The sequence below is a fragment of the Mobula birostris genome, chromosome 29 (genome assembly GCF_030028105.1).
Source record: "Mobula birostris isolate sMobBir1 chromosome 29, sMobBir1.hap1, whole genome shotgun sequence".
In the NCBI taxonomy this organism is placed as follows: Eukaryota; Metazoa; Chordata; class Chondrichthyes; order Myliobatiformes; family Myliobatidae; genus Mobula; species Mobula birostris.
Window position 1 is genome coordinate 29,861,407 of NC_092398.1, and position 22,544 is coordinate 29,883,950.

Sequence of the window (22,544 nt, forward strand, 5' to 3'; positions counted from 1 at the left end):
TCTTGCAGTAATGACTGGGAGCTTCTTTCCTCCCACTATACTCCCTCACTCCACTACCTCTACTCTTCTTTTATGTTAATCATAAAAGACAACGCCGTCTCCTTCCCTACCGTACGCCCCGGACGCCCAAATGCCAGCCCTTCCCGCACATGCCGAGCGGGGAAAACGCCGGAACACCTTCCCTCCGCCTCTGGCCGCAGCCATTTTGTTTGTTTTCCCGCCACTCTGAACTGTTTAATCTAATAAATGGGATGGGATATTTTCCATCGCGCAAGCGCCCGAACCGCAGCCCAAATAGCATTTCAAATAGTAAGAAGGTTTCAGGATGTAAGATAAAATCGTGGTACATTAGGCTACGTTTTTTTCTGGGGGGGGCGAATAACGGTTCCAGACCGACGTCACTTCCGCCCCAGCGGCGCAAGAGGGTCCCAGTCGGCGGCGAGCGGCCTTCAAGCCCGGGAATCAGAGGAGGGGAAGTTGCGGTAGCAAAGAGTAGCGGGCGGGTGAAAGAGGAGGAGCCAGAGGGAGTGACTGCGGTGGAGGCGGAGTGAAGGTAAATGGAGGAGGAGGGCTGTAGGCACCCGCGAGGGGAGGCGGTGGAGGCCGCCATCTTGTGGAGGGGCGGGGCCTGAGGTAAAGAAGCCCCTCAGAGAGCCGGGGAAGGGGGCGGGGGGGAAGAGCGTTGGGTAACGGGTACCGGGAGGAAGTTTAATTTACTTCCTCGCTGACACGCTTCAGCCTTCCCGAGGGCGGTGAGTGGATTTTTTTCGGCGTTATGATGGGGGAGGAGTCTGTGAGAAGGTCAGGCGGCGTCTGCTTCCGGGGTCGGAGGGCGGGCCCCCGGCGCCATTTTGGTTTTGTTGAGTCAGGTTCGCGGGTGGAAGAGGGACGCCAAGAGAAAGAGAGAGAAAAGAGGGCCCGGAGCCCCGCCGTACCGAGTGAGTGAGTGAGGGGAAAGGGGGGCCTGGAATCCCGCCGTCCCGAGTGAGTGAGGGGGAAGGGAGGCCCGGAGCCCCGCCGTCCCGAGTGAGTAAGTAAGGGGAAAGGGAGGCCCAGAGCCCCACCGTCCCGAGTGAGTGAGTGATTGAGGGAGGGGAAAGGGAGGCCTGGAGCTTCGCCGTCCCGAGTGAGGGGAAAGGGAGGCCCAGAGCCCCGTCGTCCCGAGTGAGTGAGTGAGGGAGGGAGGGGAAAGGGAGGCCTGGAGCTTCGCCGTCCCGAGTGAGGGGAAAGGGAGGCCTGGAGTCCCGCCGTCCCGAGTAAGTGAGGGGAAAGGGAGGCCCGAGCCCCGACATGTTAATCGGGCATAAGGCAGGGAGGTACCGAGTGAGTGAGGGGAAAGAAGAAGTAGAGAACTCAGGGGATGGGGAGTCTGCGGTACTGAGTGGAGGGAGGGGAGGAGCAACCCATTGGTACTGTGTTTCTGGTGGTAGGAGGGGAGGGTGATCGAATGAGAACGGAGCTCAACAGTGCCGATGGACTGGAGGGGTGATGTTGGTGGGATATGCACTGAGACTAGTCATGGTGTAGGGACGGTGGAGAGAGAGTGTGTGTCGGGGTCAGACCTGTAGTGCTGAGACATGAGGTTAGTGGGGAGGAAAGGATGCCGTGGTCTCTAGTGGGTGTGAGGGTCAGTAGTGGAGTCGGAGCCCAGCGAAGTCGGGTTTATTATCACTGACATATGTCTTGAAATTTGTTCTTTCACAGCAATGTAGTGCAAGACATAAAGTTTAGCTACAAAAACTTAAATGGTGCAGAGGATGAATAACAAGGTTGTCTTCCTGAATTCATGGACCATTTAGAAGTGCAGTGGCAGAGAGGAAAAAGATGTTCCTGAAATAGCCAGAGAGTGGTGAATCTGTGGAATTCATTGCCACAGACGGCTGTGGAGGCCGAGTCATTGAGTATATTTAAAGTGGAGACTGATAGGTTCTTAACTAATAAGGGTATTGAAGATTATGTGGAGGTGGCAGGAAAATGTGGTTGGAAGGAAAAAGATATCAGCCATTATCGAAAGATGGAGCAAACTCATTGTCCCAAAGAGCCTAATTCTGTTCCCATGTCTTATGGAAATGAGTGTTGGGATTTTGCTGTGAGAAGGAATAGGCTCCAGGTTGTTTAAGAAAATAAAATGATAACACTTTTTTGATGGTTCATTGGGCTCATGGTAAGTTTGAGGAACTGTGGATGTGGGGATAAGCTGCAATACCCGCAGGAAATGTGCAAGCTCTGCGTAGGCACCGAGGTGTGATTGCAAGTGTTGACAGGTGTCACCTTGGCAGAGCCTGTGCCATCTAACTCCACCGTGGCCTTGAGTTGACAGTGGAATAAGTTTCCTTCCAAACTGTCCCGGACTGGAAAAAAATCAGGAAGCTGTTCTGATCAAAGATGCTGTCCTTGAGAACGCAACACAGTGTTGGCCTTCCGCTCCACCACGCTTCCACACACACTGTTACTCTTTTCCTCCCCCATCCTCTGAGCACTCCCATTCCTAAAGTTCTCTTTAAACGCATCCACCCATCTCTGCCCAACAATTTATGGGGGGGGGGTGCTAACAATTCTCGCTGAGACGGAGGGAGTTTGGTTTGGGTGGGGGTGAAGTGAGAAAATGTTAGAATTTTCAGGTTGCAGTAACTTTTCAGAGCTGAAAAAGCCTGACTAGTTAATAGCTTTGCGTGCTTGCCGCAAGCGAACCTTTTGTAATAGGTCACTTACTATTTGTGGGTGAAATGCCCCGCTTTCCTGATGCAATCTTTCTTTGTTTACGCTGTCCAGAATCTGAAAACAATGCTTGACTCATATGACCTCGATGCTAAAGAAAAACCTTTTAAAGCGGCAAATTCTCTGGACGTTCAAAGTGCACAGCAAGTCAGGCGCAGTCTATGGAGGGAGATTTAATGTTTCTTTGTTGTGTGTCTGGTTCATGAACTATAATGCTGAGTTTGCCTGGAAGCCTCTTGGCTAATCTCAGTTTGTTCCTGAATTCAGAATCAGGTTTAATATCACTGGCACATGTTATGAACTTTTAAGTTTGCAATTCAATACGTAATAGAGAGAAACAAAGCTGTGAATTGAGAACAAGGGATGTCTTGGATGAAGTGGGCCCTTTATGATGCTGCCTTTTTGAGGCATCATTCCTTGAAGAGGTCCTAGATACTATGGAGGCTAGTGTCCATGATGGAGCGAACTATGTTTAGAATGAAAGTAAAAGTTGAAAAGTTGCATAGAACACAAGTGGAACTCAAGAAGAGAGATGGGTGTAGATAGTCAGAAGGGTTTGCATTTGGGGCCGAGTGGCCTGTTTTTGGTACTGCATCACTCTGTGGTGGGACTGTCAGCACTTATTGAGCAGCTGTTACTATGGATGCAGTGATGGATTGGACTTTGCTCATAGACTGTGAGAATAGCAGTAGTGTAGACTTATGTTGCCAATGTTTTGTCAAAGTGAAGTACAGATGTGTCACCATATACTAACCTGAGATTCGTTTTCTTGTAGGCATTTAGTCTGTTGTTTGCAAATATTCCCTTTTGAAGTTGGATGGGAAGCTTTTCCTAACAATTATCTGTTCCCATTTGTTCATTAGGTGCTATGATGTGGGCGATCATGACCATGGCTGTTGGCAAATTTTTCTACAGAAGCGGTCTGCCATTCTCTTCTGGGCAGTGTCTTTACGAGACAGGTGACCCCAGTTCATTATCAGTGCACTCCAGAGATTGTCTGCCTGGGGTCAGTGGTCACACATTCAGGATGTGATGCATGCTGGTTGCCCACACAACCATCCACCTCCTGGTCCCACAGTTTCATGTGACCCTGATCAGGGGACTCAGCAGATGCTACGCATTGCCAAGGGTGACCTGCAGGCTCGCGGAAAGGACGAGGGCCTTATATTTTCTTTGGCTGAGACGTATCTCCTCCTACCCCTCAGCCATTCCCTTTAATGTTCCTAATTCATCTATTTAGATGCTACAGAGTAGTCATTTTTTTTTTCTTAAGTGAATCAGAAGATAGTGTTACAGGGATGATATCACTAAATTGGAAAGGGTGCAAGTAAGATTTATGAGAATGTTACTGGGACTGGAGGGCTTGGGTGAACTGGAGAGACTGAATAGACCAGGATTTTCATCCTCTGGAGTTTTGGAACCTGAGTGTTCTTACAGACAATTGTAAAATCACCAGGGAGCATAAATATGGTGAGTAGCCACAGTCTTTTCCCTGGCATGGGACATCTTCCACCCCCCCCCCCCCCGAAGCCATGGAACAGGTGGTGGATGGTCATATGAGCAGCTGGTGCATATCACAGATCCTGGTTATGCGACCACTGACACCAGGCAGTCATTCTATGAAGAGTATTGATAATGGCTGGGATCACCATCCAATGGCAAACTACCTCTGAATAATCATGGTGGTGGGAAGACCTTGATTGCCCATGAAATGGTACATGGTAATAAAGTAAAGGCATTCGTCAGTCTTGCGAGACCATGGGTCTGTGCCTGGAAAGTCTTCACTCTCCAGGGCGCAGGCCTGGGCAAGGTTGTATGGAAGACAGGCAGTTGCCCATGTTGCAAGTCTCCCCTCTCCACGACACCGATGTTGTCCAAGGGAAGGGCATTAGGACCCATACAGCTTGGCACCAGTGTCGTCGCAGAGCAATGTGTGATTAAGTGCCTTGCTCAAGGACACAACACGTTGCCTCGGCTGGGGCTCAAACTCACGACCTTCATGACCACTTGGCCATGTGCCCACACTAGTGTGCAGAAGAAACGACAATGTTTTGAAGGTATTTAAACAAGTACATAGGGAATGGCTGGAAGGGTACGGTAAAAGACTCTGTTAGGATCAGTTGGTCACCATGGAATAATTGGGCTCCTGTTCCCATCCTCTGACACTGAAGGGAGCATGGGGAACAGGGGCCCTGGTGGGCTAGTGGGAAATGAGAGGGTGGTAATGTCAAACTGGCTATTTCCAGCAGATGAATAAAAGGTTATCAGAGTTGATGTGCTAAAGCGGCCTTTGACCTTATTTCTCTAGGGAATTGTTACTAAAAACGATTGGGAGCTGTTTCTCACCTCGTGCTCTGCACTGGATCTGTATTTATTTGTCTCTTCATTGCTTGTAGTGTCAGTTCTAAGCTGCTTCTCACCTCATGCTCTGCACTCTAGCTTTATCTAACTGTCTCCTAATTGTCTGTGGTGTCAGTTCAAAGCTGGTTCTCATCTCGTGCTCTGCACTGGACCTGTATTTAACTGTCTCCCAGTTACTTGCAGCCTCTGGCTACTAATACTAAATTGAGTTTATGATTTGTTAGGCAGTGTCCCCTCCCCTCTCTTCTATTCCCCATTCTAGCCTCTTGCCTCTTCTCACCTGCCTATCACCTCCCCGGATCCCCTCTCCTCCTTCCCTTTCTAATGTGATCCACTCTCCTCTCCTCTCTTATCAGATTCCTTCCTCTCCAGCACTTTACTTTTCCCACCCACCTGGCTTCACTTATCACCTAGCTAGCCTCCCTTCCACCACCCCCCCCCCCCCACCACCACCCATCTTTTTTTATCTGTTTAGAGTCAGTGATTGTTGATTATTCCTGGTTTGGTGGTTGTTGCAGCCAGGGCTTTTGCTGGCTGTGCCCTTTTCTTGCTCTTTATCCCCGGAATGGTGGGACTGCCTTACAGACAGGGATTCGGGTGCATGAAACTGAGTCAGCCCACTGGTATCAGTAGCCTTTGCAGAGTTGAATCCCAGCTTGCGGCACTGTCTGTTTGTGTATTTGTGTGTGTATAGTATGCACATTCCTCCTATGACTGATTTTCTCCCCCTCCCCATCAGGTACTCTTGCATTGTAAGTTGGTGGAGCTAGCCACTTTAAATTTCTGCTGGTGCAGGTGGTCCACAGACCCTTGGGTTAACGGCGTGGCTCTGTTTGATAGAAAAGGTTGGGAACCCCTGACGTACTGTGTATGTTTTGGGGCGGGGGGGGAATTAATTGTGATCGATGTAAAATAGGGCATTTGATGGTTGGTGCCCAGTGGGCCAGAAGGCTTGTTTCCTGTTTCTGTGCCAGGCTGGTCTAATCGAGCCCAGAGGGAACAGGCAGGCAATGTGTGCAGCGGATACAAGCTCAGGCGGCCAGGATTGATTGCCTTGCCCTCCCCCGTGAGCTGGCTGGTGCTGCGAGGCTCAGACCGCACTCTGCTGTGTCATGGATCTGCAGTGCAGGCGGTTGGGGCCTGCCCGCAGGCGAGCCGTAGGCTGAGCTGACAGCAGCTGCCTATGCTCTGATTGGTGCTTTTTGTATTGCTCCTGTGGGGAAACTGGTGGGGTTTACTGGCATTGCTTGTCGGTAAGAGCCATCAGCAACTGGCGGGATCCCTCTCCACAAACCCTGCGTGATTTGGTGAGGAGTTGCAGGTGTCTCGGCATTGACAGCACACTCTTCCAATGCACTGGCTCCTCTAGAAGCTTAACAATTCTCCTGACAGTCTCAGCGCTGGTTGTGTCTTGTAGGGAGGGGTGTCTCACTGAAAGCATTACTATGAGGGCCATTTGGGGGTAGGGGTGGCCATCCGGGGGCTTTGAACCAAGGTTATCAACTGGATAGATTGCCATTGCCATGTGACTGCCCCAAATCCTGAGGCTGGTGTTTTTACTGAGGCCAGCAGGGGTCATCCTCTGGTAACAAACGGGTTCTGTCTTCAAATGCACAAAAGTCTCTCTGCAGTAACCAGGCATCTACTGTAGTGAATGGCATCAAATGCATGTGGTTCCTGATGAGGAAAAAGTTGGATAGCGAGGCGAGGAATTAGTTCTGCCATTCGTTGTAAAGAACGTATGTCAGACCTGGTGATTTGAAATTATGGGAGCTTGTCCATCAGCCACGAACTTGCAACCTGGGATTGGCCTGCTCTGTTAACTTTCGTGCTGGAAGCCTGAAGCTCTGCTTGCTTTTTTCCCACTTCCCAAAATCCAGTTTCAGCCTGAATGTACTTTATCGTTCTGAATTGAAGTGGGTCATCCTCAACTTTAGGAAGTTGCGCCACAATAACATGGCAATTTGTGTGACACCATTATGGCTTGGGACATCTCAAGTTCAGAGTTCAGCCCTGGTAACTGTTACAAGAAACTTCTACGTCTTCCCCATGGAATGTGCTGGCTTTCTCAGGGTGCTTCAGTTTCCCCCCACTGGTTGGTAGGTTAATTGGTCATTGTAAATTATCCTGTGATTAGGCTAGGGTTGTATCAGGGTGGCACAGCTCAAATGGCCAATTAGATTATGAAGACACGCAGTCCTCTTTTATTGTCATTTAGTAATGCATGCATTAAGAAATGATACAATATTTCCTCTGGTGTGATATCACAAAACACAGGACAGACCAAGACTAAAAAAACTGACAAAACCACATAATTATAACATATAGTTACAACAGTGCAACAATACCATAACTTGATGAAGAAGTCCATGAGCACAGTAAAAAGTTCAAAGTCTCTCAAATGTCCCACATCTCACACAGAAGGGAGAAGGAAGAAAAACTCCCCCTTGCCATGCCCGACCACAATCCGTCTCTGAGTCATCCGAAAACTTCGAGCCTCCGAATCAGCTCTCCGACACTGAGTACTGAGCGCCATCTCTGTCCAAATGATTCGACCTCAATCTCGGTGGCCAACAGCAGGCAAAGCCAGGGATTTTGAGGCCTTCCCTCCGGAAGATTCAGCGAGTATTTCAGAAATTTCTCCAGATGTTCCTCTGTGCTTTCATGTCCATCTCCATCAAATCAGAATTGTCCACGGTCCCTATTTAACTGATACGATATCATTTTTCACCAGAGGGCTGCGCACGTGCGGCGCGCTGCTCTCTCTCCTCCTGCCGAATTACATGTTGTATCTCTAAATAAATGAAATACAATTTCATAAGCACAAGATTCTGCAGAGCAACACAAACACATAATACTGGAGGAATTCAGCAGGTCAGGTGGCGTCAATGGAAGGGAATAGTCAACGTTCAAAAGTAAATTTATTGAAGTGCATGTATGTCACCTAGTGTTGCTTAATGAACCTGACTAGCTGTCTGACCTCTCAGTGGGTGAGCAGTTAGGGAATAGTGACCACATTTCCTTAACTTTTAGGATAGGTGCGTTCCTTGTGGGAGAGTTTTAAATTGAAGTAGGACAAATTACGAGGGCATTAGGCAAGAGCTAAGAAGTGTTAATTGGGAACACTTACTCTGGAAAGTTCACATCAGATGTGGAGGGTATTTAAAGATCAATAACACAGAGTACAGGAAAGTTGTGTTCCTATTAGAAGGAAGGACAGGAATGGAAAGATAAGAGGCCTTGGATGTCCAGAGGGGTGATGAATTTAGTCAAGAAGGAAGGTAAAGCTTCAGAAGTTAGGATCAAACAGAGCACATGAAGAGTATAGAGAACCCAGAAAAGAGGTAAAGGGAATTGGGAAAGCCAAGAGGGGCCATGCAGAGTCCTTGGCAAGTAGGATTAATGTAAATCCCAAGGCATTCTATACATACAGCAAGAGGATTCTAGAGAGAGGGAGGGACCACAAGGATGAAGAAGGAAACATTTACTTGGATGGGGAGAATGTGAGTGAGGTACTTCGGTATTTACCAAGGAAAAGGATATGGAGGACCAAAAGTCAGCACTAAGAGTATAAAAAAAGGTTAGGGTGTTTAGAGGTCAAGGAGGAAGAATTGTTGGGCTTCTTAAGGAGTATTAAGGTGGATATGTCCCCAGGGCCTGATGGAACTCACCCCAGGATATTGAAGGAAGGAAGAGATGATATTGTTTGGCCCTTGACTAGTATCTTTGGACGGCCCAAAATGTTGACTGTACTCTTTTCTATAGATGCTGTCTGGCCTGCTGAATTCCTCCAGCCATTTGTGTGCATTGCCTGGATTTCCAGCATCTGCAGATTTTCTCTTGTTTGTGATAGTATCTTCGTATCCAGGTGAGGTCCCAGAGGATGGCAAGTAGTTAGCAAAAAGGAACAGAGGCAAATCCTGGGAACTATAGACTGGTGAGTCTCATGTCCATTGTAGGGAAATTGCTGGAGAAAATTCCGGGGGATAGGATATATGAGCATTTGGATTCCCATGGCCTAATTAAGGAGAGCCAGCATGGCTTTGTTTGTCAGATCATGCCTTAACAACTAGAGGTTTTTGTAAAGATGATGAGAGAGATTGATGAGGGTAGGGCAGTGGATGACCATATGGATTTTAGTAAGTTGTTTGTCAAAGTCCGTCATGGGAGGCTAATCCAGAAGATGCATGGGGTCCATGGCTAATTGGCTGTTTGAATTCCAAACTAGCATCTGCATAGAAGAACAGAAGGTAGTTGATTGAAGGGACTTAGTCGAGATGGGGGTCTACACTTCGTGATATTTGGCAGGGATCTGTGCTGGGACCTCTGCTGTTTGCGATGTATATAAATGACCTAGATGAAAATATAAATGGGTGGGTTAGTAGATTTGTGGATGATACCAAGATTGGTGGTGTTGTGGATAGTGTAGAACACTGGTAAAGAATGCAGCACGATATGGATCAGTTGCAGATGTGGGCAGAGAAATGGCAGATGGAGTTGAACCCAGTAAGTGTGAGGTGTTGCACCTTGGTAAGGCAAATGCAAGGAGACAGTACACTGTTAAAGGCAAGATCCTAAAGTATTGCTGAGCAGAGAGATCTTGGGATCCAAGTTCATGGCTCCTTGAAAGTGGCTACACAGGTTGATAAGGTGGTTCATAAGGATTTTGGAATGCTTTCTTTTATTAGTCAAAACATTGAGTTCAAAAGTAAAGAGGTTATGCTGCAACTCTTTTTTAAAAAAAAAAACCTCTGGTTAGGCCACATTTGGAGTATTGCATACAGTTCTGGTCTCCCGACTATAGGAAGGATGTTGAGGCTTTGGAGAGAGTGCAGAAGAGGTTTACGAGGATGCTGCCTGGTTTAGAGGGCATGTGCTATCACGAGAGGTTGGACAAACTTGGGTTGTTTTCTCTAGAGCGTCGGTGACTGAGGGGAGATCTGATAGAGGTTTACAAGATTATGAGAAGCACAAATGGAGTTCACAAAAGTACAGTCGGCTCTCCTTATCCACGAGGGATTGGTTCCGGGACCCCTCGCGGATACCAAAAAACGCAGATGCTCAAGTCCCTTATTCAACCTGTCTGAATGCAGGAGCCCTTAGGACCCAGCGGAACCCCGGACCTCATTTAACCTGTTTCAGTGCAGTGGGCATTAGGACCTGGCAGAGGAGCTCTGAATCCGCAGTGTTGCTGTTCTCGAAAATAATCACAATCACGATTGAAAATAAAGTGGAAATAATAAAGTGATCAGAGAGAGGTGAAATGCCATCGGTCATTGGAAAAGCGTCGGTCAACGATCAGAACAATTTTAAAGGATAAAGTGAGAAAGGCCCTGCGCCGATGAAAGCTACAATCATTACTAAGCAACGCAGTGGTTTAATTATTGGGTTTTGGGGTTTTGATCCTCCACATCAACCTGGCAGGAATGGAGAGCGCGCTCGGGAGCGGTCTGTCACTGGATCGAACTCGGGAACTTCCGTTCCCGACCCAGCACTGAAACATACGTTTCTTAACTGTTCTATATGCATAGAAAGGTAAAATATATATTATATACTAGGACAAACGTTTGACTAACTGACGCTAAATAATACCGGATGTACCTGTTCCAACTTACTTAGTAAGAGAACTTCTGGTTTTTATCGATCCCGATCCACGATAACCTACGCACATCCTCCCATATACTTTAAATCATCTCTAGATTACTTATAATACCTAATACAATGTAAACGCTATGTAAAATAGTTGTTATATTGCATTGTTTAGGGAATAATGACAAGAAAAAAAGTCTGTACGGCTCGAAAAGCAAGTGCTGGAAGAGCACTTCCAGGTTTTCTCGATTCGCGGTTGGTTGAATTTGCGCATGCGGAACTCGCAGATAAGGAGGGCCGACTGTATCTGTTTTCCAGGGTTGAAAATACCAGATGGTGTGTATTGAAAGTGAGAGGGGGTAGGTTTTTCACACAGAGTTGTGGATGCCTGGAATGCGCTGCCTGGTATGGTGGTAGAGGCAGAAACAGATGCTTTTAAGAGATGTTTGGATAGACGCATGAATGTAGTGAAGATGGAAGGATATGGACATGGTGTAGGTCGGAGGGATTAGTATTTGGGTGATTTTTTTTTTTTCGCTTTTCAGCCGGTTCGGCGCAAGTTGTGGGCCAACTGTTCCTGTGCTGTACTGTTCTGTGTTCTATGTTCTAAATGCAACTCAGAGATTCAATTTCTTGTGAGCATCTACAATAAATCTGTAGCTACAACAGAATCACTGAAAGACTGCACTAATGGGTGTTCAACCAGAGAGCAAACTGAAAATACAAAGAAACTCAATTAAAAAACGAATATTAAGTATTGAGAACATGAGTTGAAGAGTCCACTGGTTGTGGGAACATCGTGACCCTGCTGGTGTGAGTCCTGAGACGCCTGTACCACCTTCCTGACAGCAGGAACGTGAGGAGAGGTTGGGGTCCCTGATGATGGTTGCTGCTCTCCATGTGGAAGTGCTCATGGTGCGGAAGGCTTTACCCGTGATGGACTGGCACGTATCCACTACTTTTTGTAGGCTTTTCCATTCAAGGGCATTGGTGTTTCTATACCAAGCTGTGATGCAGCCCATCAGTATACACTCCACTACACATCTATAGAGGATATGTCAAATTTCTCGGGCTCATGCCGAATCCCCAAGAAAGTAGCAAATTCCCAAGAAAGTAGCGGAGCTGCCATGCTTCCTTTGTAATTACAGTTTCATGCTGGGCCCACGATAGGTCCTCCAAAATAATACCAGGAATTTAAAGATGTTAGAGGAACTCAACAGAGCAGGCAGCATCTAAGGACAAAAAAAAAGTACGATCATCGTTTTGGGCCGAAACCCTTGGGCAGGACTGGCGAGAAAAAGCCATGGAAGGAAGGAAAAGTGGGGAAGAGCACCAGACGGAGGCGATGGGTGGGGCAGGAGGTGAGGTGAGAGGGGGGGAAGGGAGTGGGAAATAGAGAAGGGGGAGTTGGGGGGCCATTACGGAAGTTTGAGAAATTGATATTCATTCCATCAGGTTGGAGGCTTACCCAAACGGAATATAAAGTGTTGTTCCTGCAACCTAAGTGTGGCCTCATCATGCCAATGGAGGAGGCCATGGATGGACATATCAGAATGGGAAGTGGAATTAAAATGGGTGGTCACTGGGAGATCCTGCTTGTTCTGGCAGATACAGTATAGATGCTTGGCGAAGCGGTCTCCCTATCTACGACGGGTCTCACCGATGTTAAGGAGGTCACGCTGGGATCACTGAACACAGTGACTGACCCCAGCAGACGCACAGGTGAAGTGTCACCTCATCTGGGAGAATTGTTTAGGCCCCTGAATGTGGAGAGTGAGGTGGTGTCGGGGCAGGTGTAGCACTTGCAAGGATAAGTGCCAAGAGGGAGATCAGTGGGGAGGGATGAATGGACAAGGGAATCAGGTAGGGAGCGACTTTTTCATTGCTAACTGTAAAGTCTGGACTTTAACACACCTCCCTCCTATTCCAACCTCACTCCTCTGAACGCTCTGCTCTCCATTCCCTCCGCTCTAGTCCTAACCTCACCATCAAACCCACAGATAATGGAGGGGCTGCAGTAGTCTGGTGTACTGTTCTCTACCTTGCTGAGGCCCAGCGCAAACCCTCAGACCCCTCCTCTGAACAGGATGCAACTAAGGAACAGCAGGCCATTGTCTCCCACACCATCACCAACCTTATTAGCTCTGGGGATCTTCCATCCACTGCCACCAACCTCAGTTCCCGCACCCTACACCTTCCGTTTCTACTCCTACCCGAGATCTACAAACTGCTTGTCCAGGTAGGCCCATTGTTTCAGCTTGTTCATGCCCCACTGAACTTGTATCAGCATACCTTGACTGTTTTATCCCCCTGGTTCAGTCCCTTCCTACCTACATCCGTGACACCTCACATGATCTTTTCAAGGATTTCAAATTCCCTAGCCTGCATCATTTTATTTTTACTATGGATGCCCAGTCCCTAGACATCTCCATCCCTCATCAGGAAGGCCTCAAGCTCTCCATTTTTTTTTCCTGGACACCAGACCCAACCAGTTTCCCTCCACCACCACTCTTCTCCGCCTAGTGGAACTTGTCCTTGCTCTCAATAATTTCTCCTTTGGCTCCTCCCATTTACTTCAAACAAAATGGGTAGCTATGGACACTCGCATGAGTCCCAGCTATGCCTGCCTGTATGTCAGCTACGTGGAATAGTCTGTTCCAAGCCTACACTGGTGAACGTCCGGCACTTTCCTACACTACATCGACTGCATTGGTTTCACTTCCTACACCTGCGTGGAACTTGTCGACTTCATCAACTTTGCCTCCAACTTCCAGCCTGCCCTCAAATTCACCTGGTCCATCTCTGACACTTCCCTTTCTCAACCTCACTGTCTATATCTCTGGAGACAGCTTATCCACTGATGTCTATTTCAAACAAATGGACTCTCTCAGCTACCTGGACTACACCTCACCCCACCCTGCTACTTGTAAAAACGCCATCTCCTTTTCCCAGTTCCTCTGTCTCCACTGCATCTGTTCTCAGGATGAGGTTTTTCATTCTAGAACAAAGGAGATGTCCTCCTTTTTCAAAGAAAGGGACTTTCCTTCGTCTACCATCAACACTGCCCTCAACCGCATCACTTCCATTTCAAGCATGTCTGCTTTTACCCCATCCTACCTGGGATTGGGTTCTTCTTGTCCTCACCTTCCACCCCACCAGCACATATTTCTCTGAAACTTCCACCAACTCTAATGGGATCCCACCACCAAGCACATCTAACCCCCCCCGCCACTTTCTGCTTTCTGGAGGGATCACTCCCTGCGCAACTCCCTTCTCCCTCCTGGTACTTATCCTTGCAACAGAACAAGTGCTACACCTGCCCCGACACCACCTCCCTCACTACCATGCAGGGTCCTAAACAGTCGTTCCAGGTGAGGCAACACTTCACCTGTGAGTCTGTTGGGATCATTTACTCCGTTCAGTGCTCCTAGTGTGGCCTCCTGTACATTGGTGAGACTTGACGTAGATTGGGAGACCGCTTCGCCGAGCATCTACGCTCCATCCATCAGAACAAGTGGGATCTCCTAGTGGTCACACATTTTAATTCCACTTCCCATTCTGATATGTCCACTCTTGGGATAAGGCCACACTTGGGTTGGAGGAACAATACCTTGTATGCTGTTTGGGTGGCCTCCAACCTGATGGCATGAACATCGATTTCTCAAACTTCTGGTAATTACCCCCAACCCACGCCCTCCTCTATTTCCCACTCCCTTTTCCCCCTCTCACCTCTCCTTGCCCGCCCATCACCTCCCTCTGGTGCTCCTCCCCCCTTTTTCTTTCTTCCATGGCCTTCTGTCTCTTTCACCAATCAACTTCTCATCTCCTTTACTTAATCCCTCACCTTTTAAATTTACTCGGCTTTTACTCCAGTCCTGCCGAAGGGGTTTGGCCCAAAACATTGACTGTGCATTTTTCCCATAGATGCTGCTTGGCCTGCTGAGTTCCAACGGCATTTTGTGTGTGTTGCTCAGAATTCCAGTATCTGCAGATTTTCTCTTATTTGTGCTCTGATTCTGGCTCATGGACCTCTAGTTTCCTTTTGAAGTCAATAATCAGCTCTTTGATCTTGTAAGAGGTGGTTGTTCAGCCAGATTTTCAATCTACCTCCAATATGCTGGTTCATCACAGTTTTAGATCTGGCCAACAGTGGTGTCTTCAGCAAACGTAAATATGACATTGAAGCTGTGCTTAGCTTCAGAGTCATAAGTATAAACCCTTGTGGTGCATCTGGAGATTGGGGAGAAGATGTTGCCAATTTGGAGCTGACTAAGGTCTACAAGTGAGGAAATTGAAGATCCAATTGCACAAGGAGGTACTGAGGCCAAGGTGTTGAAGCTTATTGATTGGCTATGACCCGTTGTTCCGGTAGACAAATTGGAGTGGATCTAAGTTGCTTCTCAGGCAGGAGTTAATATGTTGATAACATAAAATGAGATCCTTTCACTCAAATAGTGACTGAAGTTGCGCCCAATATTCAGAGTTCAGTATGGTCAGCATCTTGTGCCAATGCATTCCATCCCTTATTCTCAGTAGGCAAGCTGAAATCAGAATCAGGTTTATCATCACCGGTGTGACGTGAAATTTGTTAACTTAATAGCACTTCAATGCAATGCATAATATAGAAGAAGAAAAAGAGGAAATAAAAAGTAAATCAATCACAGATTAAAAGTGGTATGACTTCTCCCAGAATACTGGTGTTGCAACTTTTGGGGAATGGTGTACTTTCACCACTCCATCCCTGGGTTCTACAGCTCTCCAGGGGTCACACCATTTATAGTCCGCATGCTGTCCATTTTCCGTATATTTTTCTGCATTCTTGGGTATTTTATTCAGAGGTACAGTGTGGAGCAGCCTTTTGCATTGCCCATCAACTCTCCCATGATCTGACCCTAGCCTAATTACGGGGCAGTTTACAAGAACAGAATAACCGGTATCAATGCCTACTAACCATTGTGTGTTTGGACTGTGGGAGGAAACTGGAGCACCCAGGGGAAACCCAAGTATTCCACAGGAATGACTGCTTGGAGCAGGGGGGTTCCCAACCTGGGGTCCATGGAGCCCTTGCTTGATTGTATTAGTCCATGGCGTGAGAAAGGTTGGGGACCCCTGCCTTAGAGGATGCTGGGGTTGAACTGCAAGTGGTTAGCGCGACACTGTTAAAGCTGTGCGGGGGGTAGGTTGCATTTGAGGGAGTTTGGAGTGAATTATCGTTTGATTATAGAGCCCCATTCAGTGGAGAGGTAACTGTAGCATGTTTGTTAATTGTACTAACGGGGGTAGAGCTGTGGTGCTGATTTAAAGCTAGTGGGCTGCGCCATGGCCACTATCTCCAGCCATCTACCCACTCGCATCTGACTTCCCTTCTCCCTTGTCTGCTTCCCGCACAGATGTCCAGTTCTCCGCTTTCCAAGAAGCGCCGTGTGTCCGTGTCCGCCGCAGAGCCAAAGACTGCTTCCAACTGCTCCTCCATCAACTCTTTACGGAGTGAATCCCCGGCAACTCCTGCCAACGTGAGTGAGGTTGGAGGCTAGGGGCGTCCTTGGTTTCCTGACTTTGGATTCTGGTAGCCTCTAGAATGGGAGTGAAAGTTGGGTGGGGGGGCAGGGAGAGGAATGGGGGTGTCCAGGTGGTATGTTGGTTTGGACCTCTTGATGGAGAGAACAGCAGGTAACCAATATGTGAAGAGGAGGGCCATGAGCCTGCTATGCTTGTATAAGGACAATGCCTTTATGTACACTCTACAGGGTGGTGGATGGTAGAGGTTTTGTTTCAACTGAGTCCAACCAAACACACATCTCACATTGAACCTAACTGGTAACTGAAGTCTATCCGAGGTAGCACAGCAACATTTATTGCCAACACTGCTTTCACGACATGGTTTCTATCCCAAACTCTGGTGCTGGCTGCACGTGGAGGTAGCCCATTGGCCTGAATGGCAGTTGTGTCTCATTCCAAGGGTGTGCCAGTGGATTGGGTGGCCTCTGAATTCCACCCCTCCATCCCCACCCTCCCCCCTTCTGTGCAGCTGACTGGGAACAGTTGATGGGATTGTGCAGGGAGCAGGAAAAAAGAGGGTAATGGGGTTTCCTCTGTGGGATAGTATACACTCAGTGGGCTGAGTGGCCCACTCTCTAGTACAGAATTCCAAAGATGTGCCCCATTCCAGCAACGATAATTCTTCAGATCCAAATGTTCAATCGTTTCACCTGCATTCTCCCACATTCTCAAGTTCTAACAATGTTACAGGCCATTCTTCTGATATCTGAGGCCATTTGGCCCATTAAATCCAGGGTAGCCCCATTCCCCATCCACTCTTTGATTCTACTTGTCACACACCCTGGGTGGGGATGTTGTGATTTACAGTGGCTGAATAACCCCTGACCCACCCCCACCCTCCCCCATGTGGTTGGGTTGCAGGAGGAAACCGGGGTACCTGGGATCCCACACAGGGAGCATGTGCAACTCTCCATTTGGGTAGACCGTGCTGGGAGTCAGCATCAAAAACCAGGATCCTTGGAGCTGCTCTTTTCCAGAGAAAGGAGTGACTGCAGGCAAGTGCACTGTAGAATGAGGCGGCCTGAATCCACGCCAGCTCTTTGTGCAAACCATTCAGCGACAGTTCCCGCCCCTTCAACCATCCATCTCCGCACCCTTTACGTGGGGATTACAGTTTCCCCTAAACCTTACAGAGCACAACGCTGTAGTTCCCCCTAGTCGCGGGTCACGTCTCGGTACGCAGGTGATTCTTTTATTTCCTCCTGTTTATAAACTCGAGGTGGGCCCTGGGCGCTGCATTGTTCCTCACAGAGTGACTCGGCACCTTTTGGAGGAAGGGGGAGGAAGTAATCCCAGGAGCCAGCCGGTTATTTGATCTTTGCCCTTATTTGGTATAAGTGACTCAATTTGGGGTTATGAGTCATTCACCATTACAGCCACTAAATTATGCATTACTCAGCCAGCAGGAAGTGAATGGTAGCGACTGAGATTCCTCACCTTGCAGTGTTGTAGGTCAACCACTTTCCTTAACCAGTGCTTCAGTGTCAGGGTTGCCTGATCTCTGGGATAGAGGGGTGTGGAGGGATGTCTCTGTCACCTAGCAGAGAATTCCTTGATGTCCAGTCAGTCAGGAGTGCATTGTAGCTTTGAAGAGGGTTGCCACAGGCAGGAGGATGGAGTTGCCTTGGGGGTGGGGGTGGAGGGAGAGGGAACAGTTGGCAGAATGAAGCATTTGCTTTCGGAGCATCGCTGTTGCCTGGGGTGTATTTTGGAAATTGTGTGACGGTACTTTCTGTTACTGGCCATCCACTTTAACAACTGGGACTTTGCACTCCTAGTTGTTGCTGCCCAGGAAGTGTGTATCAGAAGCCTTCGTCTGTCTGACCCTGGGAGTGTGTGATGTGACAGTGTGGAGGGAGCTTCACCCTGTGTCTGACCTCGGCAGCGTGGAGGTAGCTTTACTCTGTATCTGACCCCAGGAGAGTATGATTGAACTTTACGGAGGGTGCTTCGCTCTGAGTTTGACTGAGTGTGTGATGGGACTTTGTGGAGGGAGCTTCACTCTGTTTCTGACTCCCAGAGTGTGTGATGGGACGGTGTGGAGGGAGCTTCACTCTGTCTCTGACGCCAGGAATGTGTGATGGGACAGTGCAGAGGGAGCTTTACTGCTTGCCCTGCCCAGGCCCTGAGGTGTCTTCAATGCTGATGCTGACCTCGTTAATTGCAGGGTATGGCGAAGAATGGAAGTGATGCGGAAATTGACGAGGGACTGTACTCCAGACAACTGTAAGTGAGGCCTCTGGGAATGTTTGGAGTGTTGGGGGGAGACGTGGGGGTGTGATGTGTATCACATGTGGGTGGATGCGAGGAGCTCTAACTGTGCCACACAAACCCATTATTTGCCTACTGTGTAAATACTCCTGGGACCAGAAACATTGCTGATATATCGATCGGATCACTGCCTAACATTGCTACCTTCCCCTGCAACGTTCCAGGCGTCAGTGATGCGTTCTGGGCTGGAGGTTGCTCCTTGCTGCTGCGATGCTACCGCTCAGCTTGTCACCAGCTCTTTGGGGTCCTCGATTCCTGACATTGCCTGCTTTAGGGAAAGGCCCCCCACTCATCATTTCATTCAGTTGTACAGGTGATGTTGCCCTTCAGGACTCCATAGCCCTACTTGTTCCTCTTTTTACAACATCTATGTCCTTTTGTGGCTTCGGTGTGATCCTCTTTGGTCAGAGTACACTGGATGAACAATGGCCTGTGTCTTACGATGTAAACGTTCCTTAGCTCTTATATTGCTGATTTAAGTCTTCTAGTGGTGGACCACGGAAACAGACCTTTGACCCGTTGAGTCTGTTCCACCATTCCAGCATGGCTGATTTACACTGCACCATGTCTCAATAAATAAATAAAATCCCCTATAACCTTTGACCCCCCACCCCTACCCCTTGCCAATCAAAAACCTATCAACCTCCACTTTAAATATTCCAAATTACTTGGCAATGAATTTCATAGATTCACCACCCTCTGGCTAAAGAAATTCCTCCTCATCTTTGTTCTAAAGGGACGTCCTGCTAGTCTGAGGCTGTGCCCTCTGGTCCTAGGCTCCCCCACTATTGGAAACATCCTCGCCATGTAAGCTCTATCTAGGCCCTTCAATATTCAGTAGGTTCAGTGAAGATTGAACCCAGGTAACTAGTGGCTGTATGGCTGTGTGACAGTGCTTCACAGTTTCCCGGGGATTCCCCCCTACTTTGGGTTACTTGAATGCCCTCCCATCCCAGGGAGGGTAGACCTTAATGTTCCACAGTTTCCAGCCCTGGGACTACTTGTAGGCGTCAAAGTCTTTTTCTCTGAAAGGGATGACGGGTTGCGTGACACTTCCGTCACGCAGATCCTTTAACCTCCCCTCTTTTCCCCTGGATCTGGCCAGTCTTCAGGGAGGCTTCATTGGCCATTCGTATTGTCCTCCCCTCTCTTTCCCTGTTCCTTCACAGAGCTTGGCCTGCCTTCAGAGAAGGATACATAATGATCATCCGTGTGTCCAGCAGATCTTTAAACAGCTCCCACCCCTCTTGCATTCCCCCTGTCCCCTCAGGGTGTGAGAAACCTAACGCTTGCACTCGCTTTGCAGGTACGTCCTTGGCCATGAGGCGATGAAGCGGATGCAGAACGCCAACATCCTGATCTCAGGCATGCGGGGTCTGGGCCTGGAGATTGCCAAGAACGTGATCCTGGGCGGGGTGAAGACCGTGACCATCCACGACCAGGGTGTGGCGCAGTGGGTAGACCTCTCCTCCCAGGTGAGCTGTATCTCTTCCCCCTGCCCACCTCCCCTACCTGAGCAAGTGCAGGGAACATTTGTTATCAAAGACAATGCCGGCTGGCCTTGAAAGTGACCAGTAGACTCTCAATTACTGCAGGCAGTAGAATCTGGAGCACAGGTGATCTGCGGGATGGGGTGGGGGGAAAGTAATAGCAGGTTGAACAGTATCTGCGGGAGGGGAAATGTCTGTCTTTCATTCAGGAATCAACAAGAGATCCTTTCCGTCCTGCAGATGCCACTCAACCTGAGGTCCTCCAGTAGACTGGTCACTTTCAAGCAACAGGCAGTTTTGTTGATTTAAACGGTAGGCTCCAGAGTGGCGTTATCATCTCTTTCCCTCCCTACCCATATCCAGCCCTCGCTCCTTCTCGAAATGGTCTTGGCAGCATTCTGTCTGCTCGGGCATATTCCTACTGAACATAGGTAGTGTTGTAAGATAGGATGGTGCAGACCGCTTTTTCTGGACAGTTAGCAACAGAATGAGATTAGTGTGCAAACTTAAAGCACACGGTAATGCGGGTAAGGTATTGGTGTGGGTGGAGAGTTGGTTAGCAGACAGGAAGCAAAGAGTGGGAATAAACGGGACCTTTTCAGAATGGCAGGCGGTGACTAGTGGGGTACTGCAAGGCTCGGTGCTGGGACCTCAGTTGTTTACAATATATATTAATGACTTGGATGAGGGAATTAAATACAGCATCTCCAAGTTTGCGGATGACACGAAGCTGGGTGGCAGTGTTAGCTGTGAGGAGGATGCTAAGAGGATGCAGGGTGACTTGGATAGGTTGGGTGAGTGGGCAAATTCATGGCAGATGCAATTTAATATGGATAAATGTGAAGTTATCCACTTTGGTGGCAAAAATAGGAAAACAGATTATTATCTGAATGGTGGCCGATTAGGAAAAGGAGAGGTGCAACGAGACCTGGGTGTCATTATACACCAGTCATTGAAAGTGGGCATGCAGGTACAGCAGGCGGTGAAAAAGGCGAATGGTATGCTGGCATTTATAGCGAGAGGATTCGAGTACAGGAGCAGGGAGGTACTACTGCAGTTGTACAAGGCCTTGGTGAGACCACACCTGGAGTATTGTGTGCAGTTTTGGCCCCCTAATCTGAGGAAAGACATCCTTGCCATAGAGGGAGTACAAAGAAGGTTCACCAGATTGATTCCTGGGATGGCAGGACTTTCATATGAAGAAAGACTGGATGAACTGGGCTTGTACTCGTTGGAATTTAGAAGATTGAGGGGGGATCTGATTGAAACGTATAAGATCCTAAAGGGATTGGACAGGCTAGATGCAGGAAGATTGTTCCCGATGTTGGGGAAGTCCAGAATGAGGGGCCACAGTTTGAGGATAGAGGGGAAGCCTTTTAGGACCGAGATTAGGAAAAACTTCTTCACACAGAGAGTGGTGAATCTGTGGAATTCTCTGCCACAGGAAACAGTTGAGGCCAGTTCATTGGCTATATTTAAGAGGGAGTTAGATATGGCCCTTGTGCCTACGGGGGGCAGGGGGTATGGAGGGAAGGCTGGGGCGGGGTTCTGAGTTGGATGATCAGCCATGATCATAATAAATGGCGGTGCAGGCTCGAAGGGCCGAATGGCCTACTCCTGCACCTATTTTCTATGTATGTTTCTATGTAGAATGACGATCTGACACAAGTTGAGAGACGTAGATAATGAGGGTGGCCAGATTTGTTTTACCAAGGGTAGAAGTATGTATCTAATAAGTTAGGCGTGTATACAGTGTTGGTTGCGTTGCGATGGGTGGAGAGAACTGGACAAGTCAAAGTGTTGATATGCTCAGATTCATCCTCAGTTCTAGCAAGTTTAAGGTCTTTTCACTCAAACAGTCGGCAAGATGTACTTTATGAAGTCCTTCAGTCAGTCACAAGAATTGCAAATCAGGGAGGTCAGGTAAAATTTCTATGGGTTCCAGCACGTGAAGGGGAATGAGAGGGTGGATGAGTTGGCAAAGAGGCCGTTAAAGAAAAAAAATACAGAAATGCACATTAGTATCAGTAAAGCAGAGGTTAAGTGTGTAATCTGGGAAAAAATCAACCAAGTGCGACAAGAAAGATGGGACAGGGAGGGGAAAGGGAGGCATTTATATCAAATACAAAAGAGTGTTGCAGGTACTATGGTAGGTAATGGATACAGAAGAGAGGAAACTGTGTGGACTAGGTTAAGGCTGGGGCACTGTACATTAAACAAAACATTGAAAATGATGGGGAAACACCGGACAGGATTGTGTGAGGAATGTCAGGAAGAGGAGTCAGTAGAACATGTAGTTCTGAGTTGCAGGAGGTATGGGATACAGCGAGAGATGATGAAAATTAACCTAAGGGAATTAGGGGTGCAGGAATTCACATTAAACGGGTTGCTGGGCATGGGTGAGAGAGCACAGGTCAGGGTATTTTTAGCTTTCTTAAGGGGTACAGGGTTTTTTTTAATGTAGGATATGACGGATAAGCAGGAATAGGGTACTAGGATGACCAAAGATGGGAGGATGAAGTGTGTCTGTGTGTGTGTGTGTGTCTGTGTTTGATT

At 48.2% G+C, this 22,544-nt stretch overlaps 1 protein-coding gene across 7 annotated transcripts in view; it reads left to right on the forward strand.

Annotated features, from left to right (window-relative positions):
• The first annotated feature begins 460 nt into the window (after positions 1-460).
• uba1 (ubiquitin-like modifier activating enzyme 1) overlaps positions 461-22,544 on the forward strand; it is a 66,926-nt gene continuing 44,842 nt past the window's right edge. Inside the window, exons 1-5 of one of the 7 annotated variants that reach the window (XM_072246754.1) lie at positions 840-938; positions 8,845-8,947; positions 16,059-16,181; positions 18,395-18,453; positions 19,805-19,973. In XM_072246754.1, the coding sequence (XP_072102855.1) occupies positions 16,059-16,181; positions 18,395-18,453; positions 19,805-19,973 (351 nt within the window). In that variant the 5' untranslated portion in view covers positions 840-938; positions 8,845-8,947. The other 6 variants (XM_072246755.1, XM_072246750.1, XM_072246752.1 and 3 more) reach the window with 6 other exon arrangements.